The 11,561-nt window shown below is 44.5% G+C and overlaps 1 protein-coding gene across 1 annotated transcript; it reads left to right on the forward strand.

Moving 5' to 3' along the window:
- Nucleotides 1–687: 687 nt before the first annotated feature.
- On the forward strand, nucleotides 688–11,349 carry STARD4 (StAR related lipid transfer domain containing 4). Its single transcript, XM_030567189.1, has 7 exons — nucleotides 688–704; nucleotides 1,435–1,570; nucleotides 1,964–2,079; nucleotides 6,398–6,447; nucleotides 7,652–7,778; nucleotides 10,206–10,320; nucleotides 11,088–11,349. The coding sequence occupies exons 3-7, from the start codon at nucleotides 1,975–1,977 to the stop codon at nucleotides 11,312–11,314; spliced, it is 624 nt and encodes a 207-aa protein (XP_030423049.1). The 5' UTR covers nucleotides 688–704; nucleotides 1,435–1,570; nucleotides 1,964–1,974; the 3' UTR covers nucleotides 11,315–11,349.
- The last annotated feature ends 212 nt before the right edge of the window (nucleotides 11,350–11,561 follow it).

The raw sequence follows: 11,561 nt of genomic DNA on the forward strand, positions 1-11,561 counted from the left end.
CCCTGCACTCAAGTATCCTTAAACTCTCAACAGGGTTTCCTACTGCCAGACATATCACTGTTGCGTATTACCTGGGAAGAGAGAGAGGGTCTTCTACAGGAATGTGGATACTGCCCTGGCCCCTATGCAGCTTGCCTGTGTGCAGCCATGGTCCCCGCACCCCTCGCTGCACAGTGGATCGGACGAGTTAGCCTGACCGGGACAGGGAACACTGTGGCTCTCCCGATCAACTTGAGAAAGCAAATTGCAAACGCTCTTGCTGCAACTTTTCAAGAGATTACCGAGGCAGATTACAGAGACATGATAGAGCAAATCAATGGGCTATTCCACGTTTAGGCATGCATGCAGGCAGCCATAACCAAAACCCTCCTCTCCCAAAACATAAAAATCTACTTACCCCGAGCACGATCCTCAGTTTCTTCCTCACCATCAACTTCCAGCTGCTGCGACTGGCTAGCCTCCTCCTGGCTTGAGAAGAGCTCCTGGCTGCATGTGTCCTGGGACTCCGGGGTGTCTCCCTCCACGCCAGTAGCCTCACTGTCGCCGTCCTCTACAACCTCCCCCACTTCTCCCTGCTCTGAACTCTCCATCGTGCTCCTAGGATTGGCAGTGGGGTCACACCCAAGTATGGCATCCAGCTCCTGGTAAAAATGGCAGGTCGTGGGGGCAGCTCCTGAGCGGCGATTTCCCTCACGAGCTTTGCAGTAAGCACTCAGCTCTTTAATTTTGACCCTGCACTGCAATGCGTCCCGTTCATGGCCCCTTCTCATCAAGGACTGCGATATCTGCCCATAGGTATCATAATTTCTCCTTCTGGATCGCAGCTGTGCTTGCACAGCCTCCTCTCCCCAAACACTTATGAGGTCCTGCAGCTCTGCATTGGTCCATGCTGGGGCTCATTTGGTGCGTGGAGGCATGGTCGCTGAGTGATTGATTGATTAATTGCACTCCACACCTGGCTGAGCAAACAGGAAGGGGATTTTTAAAATTCCCGGGGCATTTAAAGGAGGGGTCAGGTGAGCCCAGGGCAATGGAGTTTGCATGATTACCAGAGAGGCTTCTAAGGTATGCTGGGATACCTGCTTATGCCACGGAGGTCAATAAAAACGCTGGTGGGTGTCTACACTTGCTGACCAGCGCTGGATCCTCTACACCCAAGGCTCGACTGGGTGTACAGCCAGTGCTGCAACCAGGGAGTTGCAGCGCTGGCCGTGCTGTGCAAGTGTGTACACCACCTACGTTGCAGCGCTGTAACCCCCTCACCAGCGCTGCAACTCTGTAGTGTAGACAAGGCCTTAGTGTTCCCTTTATACCCAATAGTTAGAGCACTCACCCAGGATGTAGGAGATCCAGGTTGAAATCTTCACTCTTTTGCAATTGTCCTTTTCATTTTTCCATTTGCAAATTTAACACCATTAATTTGGGTTTGAATAGGGACTGGGAGTGGCTGGCTCATTACAAAAGCAGCTTTTCCTCTCCTGGAATTGACACCTCCTCGTCTGTTGTTGGGAGTGGACTGCACCCACCCTGATTGAATTGGCCCTGTCAACACAGGTTCTCTACTTGTGAGGTAACTCCCTTCTCTTCATATGTCATTATATAATAACTGCATCTGTAATTTTTCACTCAATGCATCTGAAGAAGTGTTATTTTTTACCCATGAAAGCTTATGCCCAAATAAATCCATTAGTCTTTAAGGTGCCACCGGACTCCTTGTTGTTTTTGTGGATACAGACTAACATGGCTACCCTCTGATAATTTAAAATGCAGTGTACACCTATTTGGACACTCAGGCAGAGGTGGCCTTAGTTCACTTTAGCTTAATCCTTTAATTCAGTTTAGTTTTCTTGAGTGTTCCTGCCCTTAAACTGTTGGTTCCAGATGTCAGACAGTGATTAGCTCAGAGAGAAACTAAGCCCTCTTAATGGCTGAACTTGAACTTAAATTGTAAATTTCTATTCAGGAGAAAAAAGAATGGAAATCCTTCCAGATGCAGCTTCTCTGGCAACAAAGCTGAAAAATACTCTAATCCAGTACCACAGCATTGAAGATGGTGAATGGCGAATTGCTAAGAAAACGGTAAATGATCTAGTTACAACTTCTTGTATGTAATTGTACTACTGTTTTCTTTATCGGATGAGTAATAAGGCATTTTTTCCCTTCTTCTCACACACACCTAAATAATGGTAGTTTGAGAAGCTTGTTACACAGTGCTTTCAAATGGAATTCCCTGTACAGCAGAGGACCCTGGTCAGCTCCACTTTTGCTTGTCTGCTTTGAGTCCTAATACTGACCTTTTGGGGTCCAGGGCTTGAGCAGAAATGTTCTATGTCTTTACTTGTATCCATAGTTGGAAACATATCTCACACTAGAAACAGTTCTCCAAGTTTTCCTTTATGAAGGTGTGGACTTTCCATGGAATGATGTGTTTCAAACATTTCTATTTCTTTCTATTAAGATTAGGAATGGGTTCTGATTTGTTGGTGCAAGTTTATCAAATTGGTAGGAACTGGTGTAGTAAGTTAGTATTTTTGCTGCCTGCTGTGCAATAGCAGATTTTTGGGCCTTTGTGGTCAGTTTGTTTTCAAGCAGATAGTGGTGATGCAGAATCACATTTTTTCCTAGTGTAATCTGCTAATTTACAAAATATAAATAAATTGTATTTCTTAAAACAGGAGTACTAACAAACATCACACGGACAACTCTCTTTTTGCAGAAACCTCAGAGAAGGGACCTGTGTGCTGTCCCCAGAAGCAGATGTCTTGCACCTCTGTCTCTTTCCTGGGCCTCACAAGTCTCATAGCTTCAGTTTCCTCTGACCACTGTAATCTCTAAATTTTACACGTGGGCAGGGCCAGTGCTACCATTTAGGCAGCCTAGGCAATCGCCTAGGGCGCCAGAATAATTGGTGGGCAGTATTTTGCCGGAGGGGGTGCGAGCTGCCACAGTGGTGCCTGTGGAGGGTCTGTTGGTCTGCTGCTCCGGTGGAGCTGCTGCAGTTGTGCCTGCAGATGGCCGGCTCCTCGCAGGGCTCCAGTGGACCTCCCGCAGGCACAACTGCGGCAGCTCCTCCGGAGCCGCGGAACACCGGACCGTCCGCAGGCACCACTGCGGCAGCTCCACTGGAGCTGCGGGACCAGCGCGTGGGGCAGCGAAATTGCTGTCCGCCTCGGGCGCTCAAACCTCTAGCGCTGGTCCTGCACATGGGGAAACATTTTGTCCAAGGCTGTTCACAAAGGCCTAGACAAGTGGATCTGGGCATCTACTTTCCTTTTGTGAAGTTATTCCACTACTCTAAAGAATCTCAGAGTTCAACTGCCCAAGAAATAACTGAATAACTCTGGGTGTGGTTACTGTGTGGCATTTTTGCTCTCTCTGGGAGGTTTCATCCTGAGCGTTTATACACCTATGATTCCCCAGTCTGAAAACAAGTCCCTCAGAGTAACTCCAAGACACCTAAACATAGTTTTATACTTTTCCATTCTTACTGTGTCTTTTAGAGAATGTTTGTGGTTTTTTTTTTTTTTTTTTTTTTTTTTTTTTTTTTTTTTTTTTACTGTGTCAGATTCTAGTGGGGTCCCGCAGTGGTCAGTCCTGGGTCTGACACTATTCAGTTTTTTCATTAATGGCTTGGATAATGGAGTGGAGAGTATGCTTATTAAAGTTGAAGATGACTCCAAGGCAGGAGTGTTTGCAAGTATTTTGGCGGTCAGGATTAGAATTCAAAACAACCCTGACAAATTGGAGAATTTGTCTGAATTTAATTAGATGAAATTCAATAAAGGAAGGAAGAAAGAAAGAAAGAAAGGAAGGAAAAAAAAATCAGTCAAATGCACAACTTAGTAGGTAGTAGTACTGCTGATAGGCTCTGGGGGCTGTAGTGGATCACAAATGCGAGTTAACTGTGATGCAGTTGCAAATAAAAGCTGATATTCTAGGGTGTATTAACAGGCATATCATATGTAGGACATGGGAGGTAGTTGTATTGCTGTACTTGGTACTGGTCAGTCCAGTTCTGGGTGCCTCACTTTAGGAAAGATGTGGACAAATTGGAGAGAGTGCAGAGAAGAGCAACAAAAGCGATGAAATGTTTAGAAAACCTCTCCTTTGAGGAAAGGATTAAAAGCCTGGGCATATTTTAGTCTTGAGAAAAGACTGGGGGAGGAAGGGGACACCTGATAAGACTTCAAATATGTTAAGGGCTGTTATAAAGAGGACTGTGTTCAATAGTTCTCCATGTCCTCTGAAGGTAGGACAAGTAGTAATGGGCTTAATCTGCAGCAAGGGAGATTTAGGTTACATATTAGGAAAAACTTTCTAACTATAAGGGTACTTGCGCTCTGGAATAGGGTTCCAGTGGAGGCTATGGAAGCCCCATCATTGAAGGTTTTAAGAACAGGTTGGACAGACACCGGCCATGGATAGTCTAGGTTTACTTGGTCCTGCAACAGCATGTGAGGGTGGACTTGATTACTTCTCAGGGTCCCTTCCAGCCCTATGTTTCTATGATTTTAGAAGGAGATTAGCACAGAATGGAGATCACGAAAGTCTTTCCAAAATATCTAGGTTATTTCGAGTTTCCTTGGAAGCAGAAGATGCAGTGTAATATAGGAGTGGTGATTATTCAGGAAAAACCCACTGTTACAGAATAAGTGACTCACTTTTTAAAAAAAATCTAAAGAAATGTATGTCTCAATGTACCCAATACTGACTGAAATATGTTCTTTACAGTGTATCCATCCACCTCTGAGGCTTTATGTTGTAGTTAGTTCCAACCTCAGTTCTGCCCAGCAGCTGAGTTGCATGCATCTGAAGATTGAGACCTAGAACACAGACATGCATAACATGCTTTTACCTAGTCCACACCGATCAGGAAATATGTTTTTCAACCTGTTAGGCTTAACTGATTTTAAGTTCAGCCAACTTGTATCTTTGGGTGGTGTAGACCTGCCCTTAGACACTAATGTCCTATAGCTTTAAGAGTATGTCTTCATAGCATAGTTAGTTCGAGGTATCACTGAACTGTTATCCCAACCCAACTCCCTTCCACACATACAAATCTGTAACTTAAGTCATGTGGGGCTTTAAACTCAAGCTAGTTGGCCATTGTGGGGGAGAGGGTTGGAGCTTGAGTGCTACTGAAGCTCGAGTTAGTAATGCAGTGGAGACTCAGCTTAAGTTCCTTTTGCTGAGACACACACTAATCTTTTTCCTGGGTCAGGCAACAAATTTTGCATTTATGTAACTGTAAACAAATGGTGTGATATTGCTGCATTGACATGTCTTACATATCATTTCTTGCTAAATGTTGTCAAGGTGGTAAGTAATAAACCTGGCCTCTTGAAAAATGTGAAGAACCTGTATTAAATGTTGGTATTCCTTAAATGCGTTAAATAAAAATCATGCCTCCTACTTTTGTTTTAATAAAGGGAAAAAAAGCCAATGCCCTGCAGGGGCGGCTCTAGACATTTCACCACCCCAAGCACAGCGGCATGCTGTGGGGGGCGCTCTGCTGGTCGCTGGTCCTGCGGCTCTGGTGGACCTCCCGCAGGCGTGCCTGCGGAGGGTCCGCTGGTCCTGTGGCTCCACCGGAGCCTCCTCAGGCATGCCTGCGGGAGGTCCACCGGAGCCACGGGATCGGCAGGCACCCTGCCTGCCGCCCTCCCGGTGACCGGCAGAGCGTCCCCCGTGGCATGCTGCCCCAAGCACGCGCTTGGCGTGCTGGGGCCTGGAGCCGCTCCGGATGCCCTGTAAGGGCCTACTAACCAGGTGCCAGGGCCCTAGGCTGAAAAAGCTTGTTTATGGCAAAAAGTAAAGTCCTTGTGACTATGTCCAATTTTTTAAAAAAATAGTTTTGCTAAAAGTATATGCAATGGTATAAATAGAACTTAGCATATGTTTAAAAAATTGAAAGCAGCCTGCTTTCCAATTTTTCTGCTACCTGGTAGTACATTTTGTTACTTTTTCCTGGCGTCATTGCTAACAAGTTTCACACACAGTATTCAATGCAATAATTTCATGGCTAAACCTGATTGTGTTTTAATAATAATGTAGGGGGATACAGACTGGTGCTGAACCTATTTTAGTCCCTGATCAAGCAGAGCACTGAAGCATGTTAGTCACATTGACTCATGCTTAAAAGTTAAGCATATGCTTCAGTGCTTTGCTTGATTAGGGCCTTAACTTTAGGATAACTCTGTTTTCTGACAGAATTCCAACACTTGATACTGAGAAACAGCTCTTTTGAAAGAGTGCATTTGCATGTTGTTGAAAACATATGAGTATCAAAAATATTTTTACCATGCCTAAAAACCTGTAGAATTACCCAGATGTACAATTGACGCACACTTTAGAAGTGTACATAAATAATAAATATGGTATTCTTCCACTTTTCCAGAAAGATGCAACTGTGTGGCGGAAGCTATCAGAAGAATTCAGTGGATACCTGTAAGTTTACCTTCATACTAGATAAGTAAGTTTGTGGAACTTTAAGATGTTAACAGAAGTTGGAAATGGGGGATGAAAAACCCATTCGAGCATCTAGTCCATCACCTTGTCAGTACAGAGTTATAATACTTATCTTAGAGTTTAACATTTTAATGCCTGCATCTTGTATATTGTCTATAACAAGACATGTCTGTCAATGAAGACTCAGTGAAATTCTTGGTCCTTTGATATCAATGGTAAAACTCCCATTGACATCAAATGGGGCAAGATTTCATCCTTAGAGTTCTTAGAAAAGTCATCTGCAAGTCCAAACTTGCTGGCAACTTGCATTTGACAGCTTACCTTTCATAATGCTGGTAATCTCATTTACCATGGAACCTGCAATGGGCTAAGACGCCATCTTGTGGTTGGGAAGAGTTGTGTGTATATGGGTTTCTTGACAGGTATGGGATCTGGTAACTTAGTGAAAGCTTCCAAGAGCCTACTAAAACAGTTAAACAGTTTCAGATGACTTTTGAATGTGGTGTGGTTTAAACTAAGATATTTATTTGATATTCTAATTGGCTACCAAGGCATATTTTGGTTGCTCAGTCTCAGTGGAAAAAACTGACTTACTAGTATTGGAATTACCATTTATTTGTGCTTTATGGAGACTTGACACCACCTCACCCCTTTTGTTCTCCCTTTCTGTGTTTTCTTCTTTGCCTTCCCCTTCACCACTGCCCTCCCCCCCTCCCTTTTACTTATCCCTCCTGTTTTCCCTAGCTGACTCTCCTGCTCCTCATGGAAGAGGAACAGCAAATTGACAAGCTGTTTCAGAGATGGAGGATGTCAGTTTTGCTCTGCCTCTCCATTTACCCATGCAGTGAGAAATACGGTAGTGATGTATTGCAGAAAATGGCCTCTCACTGTAGGTGTCAAAAAGGGTCAGCATGAATGGGAGTACACCATCTTATTGACCTTTAAAATAAACTTTAAAAAGCTAAGGAGTCATATCACATGGACTGAGAAGAGGGTTTTCAGTTTGAGAAATACAGAATGTAGCTTAAAAATCTCTCTCAAAATACCAGTTACTGCAAGAGAAAGGACTGGGTGTTGAATATGTCTTTTCCCATACCTGAACTTGTCTGATAGAATTGTTTTATCTTCAGATAACGTGTGTATAGTAAGTGGAAAGCTTTAAAGGATTTCATATTTTAAACAGCTACAAAGCTCAAGGAGTTGTGGAAGACATTACCAACAGAGTAGTAGATCACATTCGTCCTGGACCTTATAGACTAGATTGGGACAGCTTAATGACTACAATGGACATTGTTGAAAAGTTTGAGGAGGTAAAAAATTGTCTTTTGGACTTATAAATAGAACATGTATTTATGTGGATGTAAATATGTAGTTTTTAGTGCATCATAGCAATTGCATCATTTTAGGATGATATTTTGTGATATAGCCTGAGAAATTAATCCATGCACATGTCTATACATTTTATCTTATGGTGTAATCTCACATATATACAGGAGCATATAGTATACATTTCAGAAGCTTGTTGAATTGGTACAGAATTCCATCATGTCAAAATTGAGGATCAAAGGGTAAGATTTAGTAGGTTATGCTCTGGCATCTTCCAGTAAAAATCCATGTTCTGAGGGAATTAAAATGTCTTATTTTTACTTTGAACGCAATCTTTAGAGCTTTAGATCATTTATCCTGTGGGATGTAGGGTTTCTTTTTTTTTTTTTTTTTCTTTTTTTTTCTTTTTTTTTTAAAAACACTGCAAAACTACCCAACTCACCTGTTCCCTGTGGGCTGGCAACAGTATGTCATCAGGGTTTTGTGCTAGGAACCTGAATTATGACCGCAGCGGGTCAGGACTTACCAAAAAAATAGGTTTGAAGTTCATTATGTGCTGACTCCTGTGGCACCTTAGGCTAACAGACGTTTTGGAGCATGAGCTTTTGTGGGTGAATACCCACTTTGTCAGATGCATGTAGTGGAAATTTCCAGGGGCAGGGGTGTGTGTGTGTGTGTGTGTGTGTGTGTAGCGAGGCGGTGTGGCTCCCCTCCCCCTCAGGGAGGGTCGAGCCCCGTCAGTCATCCACGGGGGCAGGGCCGCTGAGCGGAAGTCCCGCCCCTCAAAGGGTCAGGCGGCGACCCGGAAGAATAAAAGCCGGGCCCCAGCCTTCGGTTGCGGCTCGGCCACCGACAGGAGCAGACGTGCCCACCGCTGCTCGTGACTGGGAGGCTGCCCGAGCCAGAGGCCGAGACCAGGAGCCGCCAGAGCTGCCTCGCCCCTACTACGGCCCCGAGGAGCCCCCAAACCAGGCGTGGCCCGACTTCCCCGAAACCCTACCGGACCTGCCGCCCAGCCCGGATTGGGAGGAACCGATGGTCCTGGACGTCTCCGGAACAGAGGCCCCGGACCAGGTAGGAATAGAGGGGGAATTAGGAAGTAGCCCGGGGCAGCTGACTCCAGTCAGAGCTACCGTTGCCCATGTCAGTGTGTTGCGGTCAGGACCCCACTGACCACCAGTAGCGGTGACAACCGCTACCAGGGCACCGGGCTGGAACGCAGAGGAGTGGGTGGGCCTGTGTTCCCCCTGCCACCTGTAACCGAGTGGCAGATTCTCCCTCTTCCCAGTCGGAGAGGCCTGTAACTGTTTAAACTGTGTTTGGTGCCCGCCCGAACCAAGGGCTGGGCCCCCTCTGACTTTGTCACTGCTGTGACCTGCTGAACAGGCCAGAGCAGACTGTAATTGCAGGGACGACATTGAGGCCGGTGTGGCTCCCCTCCCCCTCAGGGAGGGTCGAGCCCCGGCGGAACCCGTCTACAGTGTATATATATATTAATGAGGTTAGCTCAATCAGGGAGGATGAGGCCCTGTTCTAGCAGTTGAGGTGTGAAAACCAAGAGAGGAGAAACTGGTTCTGTAGTTGGCAAGCCATTCACAGTCTGGCTTGCCAACTACAGAACCAGTTTCTCCTCCCTTGGTTTTCACACCTCAACTGCTAGAACAGGGCCTCATCCTCCCTGATTGAGCTAACCTCATTATCTCTAGCTTGCTTGACGAAGTGGGTATTCACCCACAAAAGCTCATGCTCCAAAACGTCTGTTAGTCTATAAGGTGCCACAGGATTCTTTGCTGCTTTTACAGATCCAGACTAACACGGCTACCCCTCTGATATGTGCTGACTGTTAGTCTTGTCCTGGTTATTGGGAACATTCAGTACAGCCCTTCGAAGCCTTTGGTTTATACATTGGTCACTTTTTACATCCAATTTTCCTGGCTTTAAGTTAGATCTTTACAGTGAACTATTTTACTAGAAGATTAGTATCCTTTTTAGAAATTTGTTGTTGAAGATTACTGCGTTCTATTTTATTACTAGCTTGGTGAATCAAAAGCACTTTGCAGAGCAGCCTAGTAGTTAGTGAAAAGGACTCTTGGGTTTTATTTACAAATTTTTGGGTGTCCAATTTTAGACATCTAGAGCTTAACTTAAGTCAAGGACACTCAGCTTCTGTTGTCTTTACTTGCAGTTGCTCAACACCTCCATGTTTTAGGCACTTAAGGCCTAATGTTGGACACTTTTGAAGATGACTCTTTAATCTGCACCTTACTGTAGCCATCTGTAAAATGGATAGCTTAGTAGGGAAGGTGGGATATAAGTAAAAGCTTGCATTTTGTTGAAAATGCAAGCTTTATATAAACATTAAGACTTCTCTTTGGTGAGTCATGGTTCATTGTTTTGCTATCCTCCTGAAGAATTGCTGTGTAATGCGCTACACCACTGCTGGCCAGCTGTGGAACATCATTTCCCCAAGAGAGTTTGTTGACTTCTCTTACACAACTCAGTATGAAGAGGGGCTTCTAACATGTGGTAAGATGTCTTTGACCACTGCTTTTTCTTATTTTGCAACAGATTACCATATAGTTAAGTGTACACGCTGTTCTGAACCCCTTTAAAACTGGAACTTTTAAAGGCCTTACAAGATGTACTAGAGTGCTCCTGTATAGCACTTTACATATTCAAAGCCACATACAAACATTAGCCAAGCCACACAACATTCCTGCATATTAAGCCAGTATCACCATATTATGCATGGGAAAATTGACAGAGAAACTCTGATACGCCCAAAGCTACACAGTGAATCAGGTGGCGTGGAAATAGAACTTGCTTATAAACAAAGTCAACTCTGGTGTAAAGTTATTCCTTGTTCAGCGAGAGATGATTTTGAATGAAGAATGGGCAACCTCCATGCATTAAAACTACAATCCAAATCTTGGCTACTGATCCAAGCTTCTCTGAGTTGTGCCTGTCACTACTTGTAATATCCATAAGTAGAGACTCTTACATTGCATTTGCTCTTTCAGACCCTTTATTTATTTCACATCTCTCTTCTCCTTTGCCCGCCCCCATCCACTGCAAACAAAAGCTTTCTTTTGGGTCAGTTGGCTAACTATATAGTGGAGTGCATTTATTCAAAGGGACGTATTTTCTGCCATAGGATTTCAGTGAGAGATGTGCCCATGGATCCAGGAACAGAACTAGGCCCTGCAACTGTGTTCATATGACAAGAAACATGGCTTCATGATCCAATTTTTTACTGACTTTTTGTAACCTTTTTTTTTTTTTTTTTAAATCAGGGATAAGTCTAGACTACGGAGAGGTGAGACCTAATTTTGTCCGTGGATTTAATCACCCCTGTGGCTGGTTCTGTGTCCCGCTTAAGGATCGTCCTGACCAAAGTCTTTTGACGGGCTTCATCCAGACTGAACTGCGAGGGATGCTTCCTCAGTCTGCAGTAGATACTGCTATGGCTAGTACCGTGGCAAACTTTTACTCTGACCTCAGAAAGGCACTGAAAACATAAAAGCAGCAAAGAATCCTGTGGTACCTAATAGACTAACAGACGTTTTGGAGCATGAGCTTTCGTGGGTGAATACCCACTTCCTCAGACATGCATCTGAGGAAGTGGGTATTCACCCACGAAACCTCATGCTCCAAAACGTCTGTTAGTCTATAAGGTGCCACAGGATTCTTTGCTGCTTTTACAGATCCAGACTAACACGGCTACCCCTCTGATACTGAAAACATAATCAACTATTGACCTAAATTTC

Source organism: Gopherus evgoodei, chromosome 6, assembly GCF_007399415.2.
Source record: "Gopherus evgoodei ecotype Sinaloan lineage chromosome 6, rGopEvg1_v1.p, whole genome shotgun sequence".
Lineage (NCBI taxonomy): Eukaryota > Metazoa > Chordata > Testudines > Testudinidae > Gopherus > Gopherus evgoodei.